The 20,000-nt window shown below is 41.6% G+C and overlaps 1 protein-coding gene across 2 annotated transcripts in view; it reads right to left on the minus strand.

The window, feature by feature from the left end:
* Positions 1-20,000, minus strand: part of LOC138024232 (guanine nucleotide exchange factor subunit RIC1-like) — a 62,791-nt gene that overhangs the window by 32,601 nt on the left and 10,190 nt on the right. Inside the window, exons 8-11 of one of the 2 annotated variants that reach the window (XM_068871361.1) lie at positions 18,942-19,030; positions 6,983-7,136; positions 6,472-6,520; positions 5,057-5,120 (exon numbers count right to left, since the gene is read on the minus strand). In XM_068871361.1, the coding sequence (XP_068727462.1) occupies positions 5,057-5,120; positions 6,472-6,520; positions 6,983-7,136; positions 18,942-19,030 (356 nt within the window). Of the gene's footprint in view, positions 1-5,038; positions 5,121-6,471; positions 6,521-6,982; positions 7,137-18,941; positions 19,031-20,000 lie in introns of both variants that reach the window. The other variant, XM_068871360.1, reaches the window with a different exon arrangement.

A 20,000-nucleotide genomic window follows, 5' to 3' on the forward strand; every position in this document is an offset into this window, starting at 1 on the left:
ATGCTATAGAGTCGCTTCTGGACTTAAGAATAAACCTGAACACAAGCAAGTCAGTACCTCACTGTCTGCCATGGGAGACTGTGCAGACGACATTCTAGCCACTCTCTGAATCGGCCTTCAGAGAGTTAAACAGATCCTTCTATCTCCTGAAATCCTTCCACACTATGACCCTAGTTGTCAAACATTTATCGCAGCAGATGCCTTATCAGTTCTCCTCAGACTCAGACTCAAACTCACACTCAGACTCAGGGACAATGGACATGTTGCATCGTCCTATCTGCTACATCTCAAGATCCCTCACTGATGTTGAAAGAAACTATGCGGTCATCAAGAAAGAAGCTTTTGCCTCAATCTGGGCATGTGAATGCCTTGAAGAATACGTGCTTGACTCAGCTTCACTTTAGAAACAGATCGCAAGCCCCTTGTACCCCTTTTGACCAGAACTGCACTATCTAAGATGCCACCCTGAATACTACACTTCCTCCTCAGGATGATGAAGTACAACACTGACATCCTTCCTGTCCCTAGAAAACGTCAAATTTCTGCTGATGCACTCTCATGTGCCTTCTGACATCCAGTTTATTGAAGAAGTTAAAACCTTTGCCAGCTGTGCAATGGGCAGTCTTCCTGCAACTGCCCAACATCTTCAGGAGATCAAAAATGCTCAAAAAAGTGACGAGGAATGTTGTCAAGAGGGATGGCCACTGTACATGCCGCAACAATCCTTACTCTGCCTGTACTGCAAACACAGAGCGTTACTGGTAGTCGTAGATGATCTACTCCTCTATGATGAATGCATTGTAATCCCACGAGTTCTTAGACTGGAAGTACTAGATTGCACTCATTTTGGCCGTCTTGGCATTCACAAATGTCGTGCCAGAGCTCGTATGTCAGTTTGGTGGCCAGGGCTATCAGGAGCAATCAAAGACTTGGTCAAATCGTGCTTCACATGTGCAAAAGAACTTCTAGAACCTAGGAACCCTTGACGCCTTCCTTCTTCCCCAGTCGTCCTTGGGAGAGAGTAAGCATGGATCTGTTTGAGTTATGGGGGACGAACATACATCATCACAGTTGACTACTACTTGAGGTGGATTAAGCAACTTAAAACCCAAAGTGCAGAGAGCGTTGTCACAGCATCCAAAGAGCTATATAAACCTCATGGAATACCAGATATTGTGATTTCAGATAATGGACCATGCTTCAGTGCAGAATCCTTCCAAGACTTTGCTGCCAGTTACGGGTTTGCCCACATCACAAGCTCTCCCAGATACCCTCAAGCAAATGGAGAAGTTGAAAGGGCTGTAAGGAACACGAAAGGACTGTTAAAGAAGAATGCAGATCCCTACCTTGCTCTGCTCACCTACAGATCCACACCCTTGGAAAATGGCCTTTTACCTAGTGAGCTCTTAATGAGGAGATGACTGCGAACCCAGCTTCCCGTACTCGCTAGTACCTTGGTTCCCAGAAATCTACTCAGAGAGCATGAAGAAGTTTCAAAGAAAGAAGAGGTTTACAGATCTAGCCAGAAGAGAAACTTTGACCTGCGAAATCAAGTACAGGAACGTACAGATTTGACAACTGGTGAATCAGTATGGATCGGGGACTAAGATAGACTACAGGGAAAGTACAAGGGCATACCCAGCAAACACAGTCTTTCATCATTAAGACAGGGAAAGGCACAGTGCATCATAACAGATCTGCCCTTATCAAAGCTGGAAAACCACTCTACCCCTGTCATAGCAGATAATCAAGCAATCCTGACTAGTTCCGCCAGTGACCAACCTGTCGATGACTCCAAAGGACATTCAGTAGGTGCATGCATCTCAGTTTGGAAGCTTGCCAAAAGCAGACTGTTCGCAGAGAATCAGAACTGATACAAACACGTTCTGGAAGGATAGTCAGACCTCTTAACTTGTTGGACTTGTAGTGTACTATGGACACTAAATGATTGACTCTGTTCAGGGCAGTTATCCCAGTAATGCCCTTCCTGTTTGGGTTATGCCCTATTGAGACATTAGCATTTGAAAATGTTTGCCTCCCCAGTCGTCAGACTTTGGATACGATAATGGTTGGTGGATCTTAGACTAATTTATATTCGTTATTCAGTTTCAATGGATTATTCCGTTCCAGGAGGGGAGGTGTAGGGTTATTAGGCCATTCTCTACCTTTCTAAATCACTTCATCCATGTGCATTGCATGCTGGCACCATGTGCTCACACTGGTCGCCATCTTGAATAAAGTTGTGTTCTTATTGTTGTTGATTGAAATGTTCTCCGAATGACAACTTTCATGCTAAAATTCTACCAAAAACAGTATACCAAAAAAAGGATAGGAAATTGTATGCACGCGTTTCCATTTTGCGATTTATAGGCACGAGTGATGTTTTGAAAGTTCTCAAAATACGGCTCGCGCAATTTGAGAACTTTCAAAACATCACAAACTGCACGAGCAAGTTCATACGATTTGTTATATACTCAACAAAATCATTCCACTGCTCTGTTTCCATAGCAACTTCTGTATTGCACTATATAACCTAATAATGCATTTGTCATTGACCAATAAGAAATGCGATACTCTGTTGAGTTCAGTGTTAATTACATTTAGCACTGGGGCAATAATTGGGGACACTGTACAGAAATCAAATCAAATCAAGGCATATCAAATCATAGGCTGGTTTTTGAGGAGAGGGGAATGCTGGAGTACCTGGATAAAAACCTCTCGGAGCAGAGTAGAGAACCAACAAACTCAACCCACATTTGACACAGAGTCTGGGAATCGAACCTGGGCCATATTGGTGGGAGACACAAGTGCTCTCACCACTGTGCCAACCTTGCTCGCTTCGAGTGTCAGCATTGAAGCAAATCCTTGGTTTTCACTCATGGGATCAATGGCGATTTCTTTGTTTTGACCAAAAAATGGAAATGTTTGCCTGAGAATTGCTTGATTCCCAGAGGGTTAGTTTGGGACATTAACATGGCTGCTGTTTCTTCATTAAGGGAAACAAACACGGACACCACAACATCATGAGAAAACTAAGAATATTACATACTAGACAGAATATCACATCTCTCGTTGGTCAATGACGAATGCATAAATATTGGTTTAAAAGACACTGTGCAATACACTGAGGTTACAGAGTGCAATACAGAAGTTTCTAACAAAGCAATAGCGTAATTCTGTTGAGTACAATAATTATAATAACACTTTAAAAAATTAATGTAAGAACTTTTTAGTGTATTTTGTGATTTAATTGCATGGTCACTCATGATGTTTTGAAAGTTCTCAAATTTTGAGAACTTTAAAACCATCATTCATGCCCACATAAGGCACTCCGTTCACACGATTTCCTACATGTATTCATAGTGTCATAATCATGGTATCACTCAGGAAAACAATTGACAATTAGTCATCTGACTTGTTTAACTTATCATGACATTTAATTTAGTAACAGTACTACAAAATGATATCAATATACCTGATATATCGTCACATGTGACATCTACCAAGAGAAAAAGCAAAAAACTTACATTATTTTAATGGTGTTTTAACCTGTCACATTTACAACACAAACATAAAATTTATAGTGAATTCTAATGAAGAGTCTTGCCTCCCAAAAACAATAAGTCTTAAAGTATATGAATTCATTTTAATTATTAATTTGGTTTATTAATGATGACAGCTATGATTAGAGTGTTAGCAAAAACTCTGTTATTAAAAACGAATTACTTTACCTTTTAATATTGAGCTTTGGGTTGACAATGTTAATGTGAAACTACCGGGTATTCATAAATCACGGCAGACAATGACACTCAGGGTGGAAATTATTTAAGATCATAATGCATGTTAGTTAAAATCAAAAGATTTAGCTCTCATTAATAAGCAACAATATGATTGTCCTGTTTCATTTTTTCTAACACTTTTTTCTAAATAATTCAAAGAATCTTTGAAAACATTTCAGTACACTAATAAAATAAAGGGAGGCATAAAAGTTGGACCAGATCAACTTGAATTGCTCACCTCGGATCGACGTAAAAAAATGATAAGGCCTTCAGAAATCACCCTAGCCTCTTTAAGGTACCTGTAAGTAACCTTGGTGAAATCGGGGCAAACGTTGGTCAAATGGTTTTTGCTCAATCCGAGGTGAGCGATCGCAGCTGATCCCATCCGACTTTTGTGCCTGCCCGACTAATGAGGAAGTTTATTGACATTACAGGGTTTGCCTAAGACCCGGAATCCAGAATCCAGAATAAGGAGCCTGGAACAATGTGAAAGTCCAGCAAAGGCTAAAATTACTACGGAAGCAATAAACTCAACAACGGAGACATTATCTTCAGTAAAGTACTCTCAAAGTCAAAGATAAAGAAAGTTGGTACAGCATCTTGTTTGTATGTTTTTTCTTAATTATACGGTTAACAAAGGCATAATCCAACTGCAGTAAAATTTAAAATTTTAGGAGACATTTTATAAACCACCCTCAGTATAATTTTTCAAAGTGCCTTTCCTTCCCGCCAAAGGTGGGTGTTGCATGATGTCAATCAAGCGAGAAGATGGCTGATAGTGTCTTGCCGATATCATATGTTTGCCTGCAAGAAAAGAAGCATCATATTTTTGCCTTCCCTCCTTCATCAGGATGTCGGTTGAGAGCAACATCGAATGTGAGGTGAGTTTTGACACTTGATTGCAGCCACAACTATTGGTGAACAGGAGGAAAAATGAGAGAGAAAACTATTTATGTCCAAAATCAACCGCTGACCATGTGGCGTATCAATAGGTGCAAAGGTTGACTCATAGGGGCCTGTATGGGAGAGAGGCAAGCTCCTACTCATGGGCTCCTGAAGAAAAAGAAAAAGCTCAAAAAATTGGAGGCTCTTCTGAAGTTATTACATCAATAGTATACCCTCCCAAAAGGAGTCAGCATGTGACAAATTACTTAGAGAGATAAAAGTAAACAAGACGCTGGATCATTTTAAGTGACTTTGGTTTAGGTTCTTATTCCGGATTCTGGATTCCGTTTCTGGATTCTGAATTTTAGGCAAACCCGACATTACACATGTACCTACTGCACCATTTTCTTCCTCTGATGACACCATTGCTAAGTTATAACCTTCTGGGCCCCAACCCTGAAAATTATGTCAGAAAATCTAGACATCATTGTTATTTCCTTAAAATTATCACTTACACTACATGTAATTCCTCTGGGGCTGGTTCCTGAAAGGTGTAATAACCCTATTACAGGGATAAATGTGCCTTATTCCGGCACATCCCTTGAATAGAGTCATTACACCTTTCAGGAAGCGGTCTCTGGTAAATAGTAAAAGGCACAGCTTGATGAAATGACCAGCATTTGAAGCAAGTTACAGTACTTAATACTTAGAAAAGGAAAATGAGCAGCCTGGGCAATTTTGGGTCTGCTAAATCTGCGAGCTAGCGAGCCATGTGAGCCATGCGAATTTCGCATTTACGTCTAAGCACCCATTTCAAATAGCGCTGATAAACAGTTATTAAGTCTAAGCACCCATTTTAAAACGGTTAGCTTTCAATAACTGTGTGACTCGCATGTTGACTCGCATGGCTAGCCATGTTGGCTCGCATGACTCGCAGCTATAGCTCGCATAGCTGGCATGGCTCGTAACCATGGCTCGCATGACTCGCATGGCTTGCTGGCTCGCACATTAGTACAACTCCGCAATTTTGAGTACAAGAGGCAAGTTAATTTGCTTGTCTCTCCTTAAAAATGGAAACAAGATCTTAAAATAATATACATGTACACTGTCTAGTCTTTTCTCTGAGCCTTCAATGTAGCAATTCGAAGCAAAGCAAAAATAATAATTATTATTTTAAAAACAATAATTATTTATAATTATTATAATAACAATAATATAACATTAAAAATTGTTATAATTATTGGTATTCTTGTTATTATTGTTCATTTACAGTTCATTTGTTTCTTTTGTGACACTCAGATGAAAAATCCTCCATCACATTATCATCCTAACACCTTATTGCTGGCAGATGGCCAATTAAACTGAGACTTCTCATTTTACTGTGAAGTGTGCTTAACTCTTTTCCCTATTTTCAGTTACATGACTCGCAATTTCAAGATTCATATGCTCATAAAAAAGGAATTTTAACATCTTGTTTGACAACTGAACTGCTTTGTTCTGAGCATTGTTGCTTTAAATTCATATCTTTTCAAAAATCTTTTATTGTAAACATGGATTTACATTTATATCCTTGTTAAAATGTGGAACAATCTTCACCAAATTTCTGACAACTAATTGCTAGAAAAACAGCAAGTGTTTTTTGTACACAATGACAACATTTGAACAAGAATTTTATCATATTTACAATGTGAGATCACATGACTCTGAGATTTTTATAGTGGGGAGAAGGGAAGCCTCTTGGAAAAGAAAACCTTTAGAACAGAGGCTTGTTTTAACAAAACAAGATCATACTACAAATGAGACCAACCATTGATTTTATGTGTAGAGGATTTTGGAGTACAGACTCTTGTGATGTCCTGCAAAACACAGCTTCGAACTGTAAGCACCATTAAAAGAATGGTTCGTACTTTAATGCCTTGAGCATGAAGGAAATATGAGACTTAGTAGTCTGTTTCTTGAACTACAACAATCAACAATACAATGAAATTGGCTTGTCTTTCATATACTGGATCCAAAATAATTAATGTCCATAAATCAAAAGAACAAAGCCATTTATAACATTACCTAATCAGAAATTCCTAATTGAAATAATTAGTGACCAAAGGGAGAAGAAAATTTAAATAAAAGGGAGACGAGTAGTGTTCTAAAATAAAAATTCTGTACTTTTTAAAAATATGAAACTAATGTCTTTTGAGCACAGTTGTTCATGCATAAACTTCCAAAAATGTTCCTGTTCAGAAAAATAAACATCATTTATCAAAACATACAAATGCCCTTCTTCAACTCAGCAAAAGCTACATCTTTCCAAAAACACTCACCCATAGTCTCCGCCAAGTGTACACATCAGCAGTGAGCCAAACACACTCCACACTGCAAGTCCACCATGACATGCCCAGGACCATGCCACAGCAATCGCACACCCATCAGGAGTCCATGAGAGGCACTGGACACCACCTGTAGTCTGAATAGTGTCTGTCATTGAGACAACTCATCAAGGATTTGATAAGTGCTGATTTATTTCATGTAAAACACAAGCAATTTGTTGATATAAATAGAGGTTTTCACCCATGTGACCAGCAGCCATATTGGATTACTGAAAGAAAAGAAAGTCTTTGCATAAAAAATAGAGTTCACTTCCCAGAGTATTATTTTGGTACACCATCATGGCCACCATTCCTTTGTTTTGGAACACCAACATGGCTGCTGTTTATGTCGATATTTTAATTAGAAGAGATTTTGTATATAGCTTATACATACTTATGTATAAGCTATATACAAAATCTCTTCTAGCTATAAGCTATATACAAAATCTCTTCTACAGCTTCACTATAAAACATTGCGATAAAATGTTAAACATGGTAAAATAAAGGTAAAAAAGTTTAAAATGCGACATTTCAACTTAACTTAACTTATTATCAAGAAATGAAAATAAAAAGGAACTTGAACATATAATGAAAATAGAGCATGAAGTTATGCTGTTTTCCCTAGAGACACAATCAAGTAAAAAGCTTAGCTCAAATGGAGTTCTCTTGAGTATTGATTGAAGTCTTACGTTCCTTAATGGAAAACATTTCATACAGAAGACAATCAAACTTAGTTCGGCATTTCTTAAGAGTAGAGAATTGACTGCTTAAACTAAGGTGTCAATACCACCATGGATTATACCACCCTTGAGTTCTAACATCTATATCGACATTTAACCTGTCTTTCGCAGTAAACCTATTCAGCAGATGCTTCCGCCAAAGAAGAAGAAGCCTGATTTAGTTAACAATCAATGCATTGTGTATCATTTTAAATGTGATCAGACAGTGTGATTCTGATTATGTAGGTTTTACTACAAGGCCCTATATGCACCAACGCATTCAGGAACATAGGTATTCTGCCATAGGGAAGCATCTTATTAATATCCATGGTGGTATTGACACCTCTAGTTTAAGCAATCATTTCTCTATTCTTAAGAAATGCCAAACGAAGTTTGATTGTCTTCTGTATGAAATGCTTTTTTATTAAGGAACTAAAGCCTTCACTCAATTACTCAAGAGAACTCCACTCAAGCTAAGCTTTTTACTTGATTGCGCCTCTAGCCTAAGGGTATGCAGCATAACTTCATGCTCTATTTTCATTATATATTCAAGTTCATTTTTATTTTCACTGCTTGATAATGACTTAAGTTAAGTCGAAACATTGCATTTTAAACTTTCTTACTGTTTTTTATAACCATGTTTAACATTTTATGGCGATGTTTTATAATGAAGTTATGTCGATATTATAATGAATATTCCATTCTTTGCAAAATGTATTTTTGTAGAGATTTACAGGGGGGTCAAACATGACTTTTTATGAGGATAAATGTAATTTAACTAGTGAGTTAATGACTCGGGGCCTGTTTCTCGAAAGTCCCAGGCCTGACATGCCAGCTTTGAAACTGACAACCATTTGTTTGCGAAAGCCAATCTTTTAACACGTTTTTAAGGTACCCCTAGCAAAAAGCAAAAGGACTGTGAAGTTTAATTTTGACAACTTAAATCCTCTTTGTTCTTGAGATACATTGTACAAAGGGAATTGTGACACCAGAAAATGGCCCGTAAAGTTTCAGGACTTTCAAGAAACTGGTGCTTGGTGTACTCTTGGCATTTTAGAGGTGTACAGCATGGCCTGGTGGCAGGCCATGGCCATGGCCATTGGTGTTCTGGTGTTCTCCGGTATTGCGTTACTGTTTTGAGTGTGATTGCAGGGCGTTCTGGCAATCACAGGGTCAGCGGTAGTCTATTGCGCTCAATGAGTACATCACTGCACGTGCTTGTAATTTTACTCTGCTCAGTGTATGGGGCGTTTCATGTGGCTTGCTTTTCTAGTGTCTGCTTCGAGTATTTCTGCACGATTTATTGTATGATATTGTGCTTGTGGCAGTTTACAGTCATTTCATCATCTTTCGAGTTTGTCTTCTTGGACTATTTTTGGCAGTTTTGGTGTGTGCTGGTGTTCAAGTTGTTGGGTGATGAAACATACATTACCGTATCTACCCGTGTTTAAGTCGACCCCCCATTTTTAAATGCAGTTAAATGCAATTTAACGGAGTTAACAACTAGGAGCACATTAAAATTTTACCTTCGCGGTCAGTGGTTTGTTAGATATGCGCATGTGCCAGGATTCTTCATGTTCTTGGTCCATAGGGCTTTGTAGCAGTTTTGTAGGCGTTATAGTCAGCGTTTTCTGAGCATTAGCGTTTTCCTGAGCGTGGGGATTCCTTGAAGGCTGTCTCTGGATTGTTTTCTTGTTCTTTACTGCGAATTTTTCTGCAAGCGTTTCTTCCACTGGGCGTTTCAAACGATTTATATTCCGGGGCGTTCAACAAACAACAGTGTGGCCGCCATGTTGGATTCTGACCAACCTTCGTCTTCGGCTCCATCTTCGGGTACAAACTTATCATTGACTCCTGCAGTTCCAGCGACCACGGCTCCTACTTTTACCGTGTGACAGCAGGATCTTACTCAGGCCTTTTCACAGGCTTTAAAGGATTCGTTACCTTGGATTTTGGCGGCTTTACAAAGTCACTCGACGTCTTCTGGCTCGACGACACGCTTTTTGGCGGGAAACTTGGTTTCGAGTGCGACTTCATCTACTTCCATTGCCAGTTCTCCACCGCTGTCTTTTCCATCAGGTTCATCCACAGGTAACGTCTTTGTGCCTTCCTTTGTCTCCACTTATTGCACGTTAGGTAATTCTGCGTTGTCCACCCTGGCTATCGTCGGAGCGCCATTTTTGTTGGATGCGTGTGGTGCCGCGAGCAGATCGCTGTCCACCTCTACCCAGCGTTTAACTTCATCGTTTTCGTTGGGTTCTTCAAACCCCTCCACGGCAGTTCCTTGGTCCACGTCATTGCTTCATAGGCCGTTTGTGGTTGGTCCAGGATACTCCCCGATTCCAGAGAAGCTAGTGACGAAGATCAGGACAGGCCAGTTCATCTATCTAGCCGAACTGGGAGCAACTACACAATACAGGGCCACACAGGGCCAGCACATGCAAATTAGTTAAAAGCCTTTGTAGAACAAGACACACAACAATGGGAGCTTTTGTAATTCAATGATATGGAAATAAGTAGCCCTGTATTCTGTAGTTAAGCCCCGACCTGTTAGCCGAGAATCTGAAAGGGCAGGAAACAGAACCGTAAAACTTATCTGGATGGGAAACTTCTTGTAACTTCTTTCAAAAATCGAATCCAAGAGATCACCAACATAGTAGCATGGACTGAAGCTTTCACTGTCTACTCGTGGATTCTCTGCAGTGCTCATCCTTCCAGGTGGCAGGACATGACACAGTATTCTTCACATGCATTCGCTCTATTCTGGAGTACGGTAGTCCAGTTTTTCATCGTGCTTTACCAAGCTATCTAAGCGAAGACCTAGAAAGACTTCAAAAATGCGCTATGAAGATTATTCACCCCGAGCTATTGTATGCTAAGGCTCTAGAACTATCTGGACTTTTAACACTGTATATATGATAGAAGAGAGGCAATTGCGGCAAAGTTGTTCGATGAAATATGTGCAAATCAATCTCACAGTCTTCACAAACTACTATCAAGTAAATACCAACCAAGCTACTATCTGAGAGGACAAAGAACATTTATCCGCCCGAAGTGTAAAACTGAAAGATGCAAGAATAGTTTTCTTTTAAGTTATGTTTACAGTAGTTGAGAACTAGATATAATTTATTTCTTATTGTACATAGGAACTTGACGCATGCTTTTGAATTTGTGATTCTATAACAGTTTTTTAGTTCAGTAAATTATGTTGGGTCACCCTTTTTTATTTAGTCGCAAAGTCCTATAATTAGTTGTAATTTAGCACAGTAGTAAATTTTGTATTTGTAAACCTTATCACAATTCAGCTCTTGGCTGCAAGTTTTTAAGGTGAATAAACTATCTATGTATCTATCTAAACTCCTCATCCTGAAGACCTCCCGCCAGTTCCCTGGGAAGGCTTGGCTGCACTAGGACATCGGCTTCCGTAAAGATGCAGGTGCGTCAGGTTTGGTGGACTGGTCTCATATGAATTTTTACTTATAATTTCCATACTTGTGCAACAGTGCTACAAACAAGTCTGTCTTCTGATGTCCCATCGTCAGCCTCCTAATATTTGTCGATCCTGGAATGATGGCACCTGCCGTTGGCCCTTTGGTCAGTGCCGCTACGGCCACTGCTGTGAAAAATGTGGAGAGCACGCCCCTGTCAACTGTCCCTTTCGGGCCTCACAGTGCAATAGTCAGCACTGGCGGTCAGCTAGCCTACCACGGAGTAAACGCCAGCGGCGTTAGCGTGGTAGCCAGATCATCCCAACCTACTTTGCGGAAGAACTTTGAACATATCTAGATGTTCATGGTTCAGTTCAGATTTCAAACGTTGTGTTTCCTGTTCCGGTTAGTGTTGCTATGTTGATGCAAGACGTCTGTGACAAGCTTCCTCCTGTCCTAATTTCTCCTCCATCATAGACTGCCTGCAGCAAGATCTGGTCTCTCCTTCTAGGGTTACTCCAATCAATGCGGAAAAACTTCTGCGTGAACTGTACTTCCATCCTGATCAAACCCAGGTGGATTATGTGATTTCGGGTCTCAGCAATGGTTTTCATCTCGGTTTCAACCCTCTGGCAGTTTCATTAAAGTCTGCAAGACAGAACATGCCTTCGGCGTCACTTCAGCCTTCAGTTATTGACCAGTATCTTCTCACGGAACTTGAGAAAGGCCGTGTCGCAGGCCCCTTCTCCATACCCCCTATTCCAAACCTCCATATCAGTCGCTTTGGGATCATCCCTAAGAAATACCAGCCTGGGAAATGGCGGCTTATTCTAGACTTATCTAGCCCAGTATGCCATAGTGTCAATGATGGAATTCGAAAAGAATCTTTTTCAGTGCAGTACATAAAGGTTGATGATGTTATCAATGGAATCATGTCTCTTGGAAGAGGATCTCTTCTGGCAAAATTTGATGTGGAGAGCGGTTATCGTAATGTCCCAGTACATTCCGATGATCGTTACTTGTTAGGCATGAAGTGGCGGGCAAAGTACTTCATCGATTTAGCGCTTCCTTTTGGCTTACGCTCAGCGCCATACATCTTCTCGTCCCTTGCAGATCTTCTGGAGTGGATTCTCAAACATAATTATGGCATAAACTCCTTGTTACACCATTTGGACGACTTCCACACCTTGGGCCCTCCTAACTCTCCAGTTTGCCAGAATAATATCAATACTTGTGTTCAATTGTTTTTAGAGTGGGGCATTCCTCTTCACCCTGATAAACTTGAAGGACCCTCCACTTGTTTGACGGTACTTGGTATGGAGCTGGACTCAATGACCCTACAGGCTCGCCTTCCACAGGGCAAATGAATGAAGGGGTAGTTTCTAAAGAAACTGTGGTGCTGCGTCGGTGGGGAAGTAGTATACAAAAATTTGGTTTAGTCAACGGAGCTGATAATGTAAATTGGCCACCGTACAGAGATTCTAAAAGCTTTTAGAATCTCTGTACGGTGGCCAATTTACATTATCAACTCCGTTGACTAAACCAAATTTTTGTATTCCACAGGACAAGGTTGATCGCATTGCCGCTCTTCTGGAATCCTGGTCACTAAAACAGCATTGCACAAGGAAAGAGTTGGAATCTCTTATCGGCAATCTCCAACATGCTTGTAAGGTAATCCCCCAGAGTCGCACCTTTCTACAGCGTATAATTAACTTGCTGTCAGCCTTTCGACGGGATGACCATCCAATTAGGCTCAACCAAGATTTCTGCTTAGACCTCTACTGGTGGCGTGAATTCTTCCATTCTTGGGATGGTTTTACTTTCCTGCTATCCCCACAGTGGGCTCCCTTACCAGAGTTTCACGTCTCTTCAGATGCCGCAGTTGCACTGGGATATGGTGCCATTTTTTATAATGAGTGGTTTGTTGGTGAATGGTGGTTTGATAATGAGTGGTTAATGAGTGGTTTGTTGGTGAATGGTGAGAATCTAGTGAGAAGCCTTTGTCGATTGCGTACAAGGAGTTGTTTCCTGTGGTTGTTGCATTCCATTTATGGGGCCACTGTTGGGCTGCAAAACGCGTGGAGTTCCGTTCTGACAATATGGCGGTGGGATCCAAACGTGATGGTTCTTCTTCGTTACCTTTCTCTCCGTGCAGCTCGTCATTCCTTTGCCTTTACTGCCTCCCATAGGGCTGGTAGAGACAATTGCATTGCTGATGCCTTATCCAGTTTTGACTTTCAGCGTTTCCATCATCTCGCACCACATGCAGCACTGGCGGCCAACCCCCATCCCACCATCACTGCTGGCTCAGCTTCCTGTAATTTGACGGACAAATGCCATTTCTACTTAGCTAATGGCTTGGCTCCATCCATTCGTCAAGCTAATGGCTTGGGTCCATCCACTCGTCAAGAATATGGCTCAGCACAACACCAGTTCTTAGAATTCAGTAGCCAGGACTCGCCCTCTGCTACCCACTAATGAACAAACTTTGATGCGCTTTTGTGCCCCCTTGGCTGATCGGCTTCACCATACTTCCATTAAAGTCTACTTGTCAGCAGTCCAGTCTTTACGCATTGACTACGGCTTCCCAGACCCACTCACCATTTTTCTTCAACTCCAGCGTCTCTTGCGGGGGATCAACTGACACCAGGGTTCTAATCTGCCTCAGCACCAGCCAGTCACAGCAGATCTTATGTCAGTGCTACACCAGTCATTGGATTTTACTAATCCCGATAATGTTATGCCTTGGGCTGCCTGCTGCCTCGGCTTCTTCGGATTCCTCAGAGCTGTTGAATTTACAGTGAATGGAACCTTTGATCCTACTTTGCACTCGACAATGTCTGATGTCCAAGTAGATTCCTCCACAAATCCTCAGAGTTTCAGGATCTTTATCAAATGTTCAAAGACTGACCCCTTCTGTAAGGGCAGTTCTATCTTCCTGGGCCATGGTTCCTTCCCTCTCTGTCCAGTGGCTTCCTTGACAAACTAACTTCATCTCCGTGGGCCAGGCACCGGACCTCTCTTTATTTACCAGAATGGTACTCCTCTCTCCAGGTCTCAGCAGTTTTCCCTTCTTCAAACTACCCTACAATCAGCGGGTATCCCTGGAAAGTTCTCAGGCAATAGTTTTAGAATTGGAGCTGCAACTACTGCTGCCAGGAAGGGCCTTCCTGACCATCTCGTTGTTCAAGGATAAAGGGCTTTAGAGGATAAGCACAACATCACAGAAGCAGGAGTCAATCTTTCAAAAAAAACTTGCGAACAATGCAAAAATGTGCAAGGTTTAATTGGTCCTTGACTTATAATTTCTCACATGACAAACAAAACAAAACTCATAAACCAACAAATTATACGAAGTTTGCAAAAGCATTTAATTCAGCCAGGTTTGTATAAAGAATAAAAACCATTACCAACCAGCGTTTCCAGGGAACACGAGTGACGATGCTTGCACGCAAACATGAGGTATTGCACCAGGTTACTAAGCTGTTAAACGATCGCGTTTTATCTGAAGAAACAGAAATGGCTTTTAGAGGTTTCCGCCTTTGGTAAACGAAAATTTCCAGTGCCTATTTCATATTTGTGCTAGTGAGTATCTTCAACATTTAGAGTTGGACAAATCCTTTTTCATTTCAACTGGAATTGCTTACATTCATTTTGAAGTTTTTTGTCCACTGTGTTTGTTATGCCCAATACAACATTATTATGTTAATTTTTAATAAATTACTTAGCTGGAACTTGGCTCAAAATCTTTGACCCGTGTCTAAGTCGAGGGCGATTTTTGGAGCTTCTTTTCCGGCCATAAAAGGTCGACTTATACACCGGTAAATATGGTAGTTTTGCGTGGGTTTTTTTCCTCAGTATGTCACAACCGCATTCTCCCTTCAACAGCTTGTTGGCTGGCTTATTTTCACAACATCTTCTTCAGCACTGTCATCTTCTGCTTCTCCAGTCCCACTCCACATCTTTTTCCAGTGAAATAAGGTGGCAGTGGCCCCTGTGTTGGAGAATTCACTGCTGGCCATCATCTGTGTGATTCAGGAAAATACTGTTCCTAGGTCCAATGCTCCGTCATTGGTTGTTACATGCATTGGCTCGTGCCTTGCTATGGCAGGTTCTCAGCTTCTTCAGGTACATTAAGGTTACCAGCATTCGCTCCTACGTACCTGGCCGCACCGGCCATCACCAGCTTTACTGGTTATGGCGACCCATATGACCATTGTGTCTTCAGGTTTGGACAGTTCTGTTTGCTCACCTCCCTTTGGCAATGTTTTTGTTGTTGGCCCCAGACATGCGGCCGGTCAGTTTGTGGACTTAACGGACTTATTTCTAGCCAATCTCTGTTCTGAATGGCAAACATTTCTGGATGGGAAGTTGGTGGTTTCATAAAGGCGTTCAGTGTTGGAAATAAAGGACATTTTAACCTGGACTGAGGCTTTTACAATCTTTCAAATCGTGATGTGCTAAACCCACCCTTATAGATGGCCAGACCTTACAAAATATATATGATCCATTTCATATACCATTTCATCGTTGATTCATTCCTCACGGGAACATTAGAACCAACAAATGACCAACTCCCAACGTCAGTGGCTTCATAGCTCAGTTGGTTAGAGCGTCGCACCGGTATCGCGAGGTCAAGGGCTCAAACCCCGTTGAAGTCCTGAATTTTCAGTCTTCTCTACGCAAATGCTAAGATTGCGTTCATAAGTGCAAGGATCACGCATAGCTTTACTTCATTTCATATCTGCAGTTCATATATGATCCATTTCATCTATCATTTCATTGTTGATTCATTCTTCACGGGAACATTTAGAACCCACAAATGACCAGCTCCCAACGTCAGTGGCTTCATACCTCAGTTGGTTAGAGCGTCGCACCGGTATCGCGAGGTCACCGGTTCAAACCCCGTTGATTAGTCCTGAATTTTTCGGGCTTCTCTATGCAATTGCAAAAATTGCATTGATTTCATAACTGCAAGGATCATAGCTTCACTTCATTTCATATCCGCAGTTCATATATGATTCATTTCATATATCATTTCATCGTTAAAATATAAATTGTTGATTATCCAAACTGCTTGGCAAAAACTGGGGCTGGCGTGGCTAGAGTATGATCTTGCCTTCCAAAAGGATGCGGCTGCTACTGGTACATCAGATTGGTCCCGGATGAACTTTGACCTGTACAATTTTTACTTGTGGACCCCATCCCCTTTACCACTCTGCAGTCATCATCCTTGTCCTTTCGCAGAACAATGGAGAATGCCATTGGTGCTTCGGGGAATGCTGCCACTGTCACGTTTGTAGGTCATGTGATGGGGACCACCCCAGGGTCAGCTGCCCATTTCAGCCCTCCAAGGATGTTCGCCCACGCTCACGCTTCCCCTCCCCCACTAAGGGGGTGGGCGTACTGAGGAGGAAAGAACCCTCTCAGCCCTTTTTTAAATAGTGTACATAGCATCGTTTCTGTTTATCCTGGCCAAAAGCACAGACTTCCTAGCTTACTGGCATTGTTTGGTTTGGGTTCAGTTTGTTCACTAAGCATTTCTGTTCCAGTTCGTTTGTTTCTCCATTAGCCCCAGTACATTTGGTCAGACCCTGTCGCAGTTCTCCCAGTTTCAAGCAGAGTTGTGTGACTACCCAGATCAGATGTCAGCTGCTTAGGTTCTTACTGAACTCCGGGAAGGTTTCCACATCGGTTTTAATGCCTCGTCCATATCCTTGCGATCATCCTCTTCCTACATGCACCCTGCCATCATTGATGATTACCTTAAGGCCAAAGTCTCATGCAGTAGAGTTGCAGGTCCTTTTACTACTTTGCCTTTTCCAGACTGGCACATCAGCCGCTTTGGTCTATTCTCAAAAACAACCACCTGCCGTGGGTAAATGGCGTTTAAGGTGGCTCGAATCAGTTTCAACGCTTCCACATAACGCTCTTATGGGAAGGATCGGCACTACAATGTTCACTGTATCATGTATTAGCAATATTGTGGTACCAAATGAAACACAGATTTTTGCTGAACACGATGCAGTCATTATTGTGATGCAATATGTCACCATGGCAATGGGGAAGCCCTGTAAAAACACCCTTTATTTTGTCTTTACTTGCTTATATCTCAAAAACGAACTCAGCATGAATTGGAGTCATTGATTGGGAACCTCCACCATGCTTGTAAGATCACTCTTCAGAGTAGGCATTCCTCCATTGCATGATCAACTTACTGTGTACCATCAGGCATGATGACCACCCATTAGGCTGAACCAGGAGTTCCATTTGGATTTGATTAGGTGGCAAGAACTCTTCCAAAGCTGGGACAGCCTCAGTTTCTTCCAGATGTCAGAATGGGCACCCCTTCCTGAGTTTCAAGTTTCCTCTGACACCTCATGTTCTCTGGGCTATGGGGGGCCCATCTTCAATAACCAATCCCTCCAGATCTTTGGACAGCGCTGTGAGTCACTTGACCAACAGATGTCAATTCTTCCTCACACAGGGCCTTGCCCCTTCGACTCATCATGTGTACATGTCTGCCTAGCATTGCTATGTCAGTTTGTACCAACAGGAAGGCAGTATAAATCCAGACGGGGCTCTTCTACCAGCTGATGAACAAGCACTTACGGTAATATGTGTTTTGGGACATCCTTGGCTGACAGCCTCCACCACTTGTCCATCAAGGTGTACCTCAGTGCTGCGCATTCCCTTCACATCAACAATGGCTTGCCCGATCCCCTTGTCAATTGTGTTCAGCTGCAGCATCTATTAAGGGGCATAAAAAGGCTACAATCTGCGATTTGACCCAAGTATCCATCTGGCAGTTAGGGATGTGCAGGGCGACGCGCTGGTGAACCACACCTGCTTCAAGATCCACATCAAATGCTCAAGGACAGATCCCTTTTGGGTGGGTTGCACCATCTGTGTGGGCCAGGACAACAGCAGTGTCTGCCCAGTGGCAGCCATCATTAACTTTTTGGCATTTCTACACTGACAGTCACCCCTATTCCGGTCTTACGTCACTGCATGTGGTTGTACTTTTACTCTGCTCAGCGTACGGGGCGTTTCACGTAACTTGCTATTCTAGTGTTCCCACCCTCCTCTCCCTTCTTTTGTAGCATTACCCATTATCTACACAGTACATTCTCCACTGTTCTTCCAGTTCAGAGTGATGGGTGCCAGGGCAGGGGCTGGGTTTGTGGCAGGCGGGGCTTGTGGCTGGGTTGTGGGTAAGGCAGGCACTTAGGTTCTACCTACTTGGTTTTGGGGTCAGCAGTTACACCCAACCTCCACAACATGCGACTAAGCCCTTAAGAAGGGGATAATTATTCAGTGAATGCTCATCAATCCCTTCGGTGACAAGGACTGATAAAACAAAACATTTCAAGGAAGACAAATGTACAGGGAAAAGATAAAGAAAGAAACAAGAAACAGCTTCAATAAACAAATCTTCAAGTGGCAACTACAGGTGTAGCTGCGAGCCGAGAGTAGCATGGTCGCACATCTTCCTGTGTCCACACTACTTTCGGCTTGTGGAATTGCCACTCGCAGATCACCTCAATCGGTCAGCGAGTGAAAGAGAAACTGCTTGCAGTCTCCAACAGTCCTGGATTGTACCTAAAATACAACTAAATACAACTACACTTAAGCTTAATTATTAATAATTAACTTAATAATCATTTAGAACAGCAATACATCAGATCAATCATTTTCCCCACACTTGAAATAATCCTAGTGATTATGACTTGTAGAAAAGAGACTTTTCAATGCTTTAAAGGATACCAGGGTAGTCTTTGCTAGATAAAACAAGTCTGTGAGAAAGCTGTAAAGCTCCAGTTATATCATCGAAACCATAAACAAGACATTCCCCACTGAAAGAAAGAAAAAACCATTTCTGATCATCGTTATCTATTTGATTTGTATCCATGGTTAATAAATGTAAGCAGAGGGTTCATAAAAATGTCATAGCAACATTTTTTCATTGTTTTGACTTCCACCAACTGTACTGCACCCGATTTATGGGGCGAACTGTTCAATAATGTAGGCCAAAACATACAGAGCTGCAATGGTGTACATTTTAGGATGTTAATGCAAAAGCATTCTTGCAGTTCGGACTTCTTCATTCAAAGAAGTTCTTGCATTTTAAACTACAGAAAGAAGTTCTTGTGGCGGCATAATTCAGGCACAAGAGTTCCACAAGTACAGTAGCCTCAAGAAGTTTCTGGCTTGTGGACGAAAAAGAAGTCCTTTTGGGCTGTACTGTCAAAAGCAAACCAAAAATATCCCCCTTCCTGCTCTCATTGCCTTTAGACTCTCTGCCACATCTCCCACAAACAGCTCTCAAGATAACAGCCAACTCAAAAAGGGATGATTGACACAAAAGTTACTCATAGAATTTATGAGTACAGCAACAAGGTATTTTGCTGATCACAATATTGAGCAAAACTATTTTTTTGGGGACATTAACAATTGCATTACAAATGTGCATGAACCATGCTTCCAATTTTTATGTAAAAATGAATGAGTGTCGATGAGTTTTAAAACCTTTAATTTTGTTATCCTATCCAGTCTTCACTAGTGCAATGCATGGGCATAACCTTCTCCCCACATCCTTTCCCCTTACAATGTTGATTCGAACATTCAGAAAAGGGGCAGTTGGCTTCAACATTGCTTGGGGTGGGGTGGGGGCACCTGAAAGGCCACTATGAGGAGAATCATTATATAATATACAGTAAGTTACTCCTTTAATTGAAGCAATTTAAAGAAGGTGCCCCAAGAAATCTTCGCCACAATTGTAGTTTCCATACAAACTTCAAATTGTGTAAACAAAAGCAAGGCAAT

This window comes from Montipora capricornis, chromosome 11, assembly GCF_036669925.1.
Source record: "Montipora capricornis isolate CH-2021 chromosome 11, ASM3666992v2, whole genome shotgun sequence".
NCBI classification, from domain to species: domain Eukaryota; kingdom Metazoa; phylum Cnidaria; class Anthozoa; order Scleractinia; family Acroporidae; genus Montipora; species Montipora capricornis.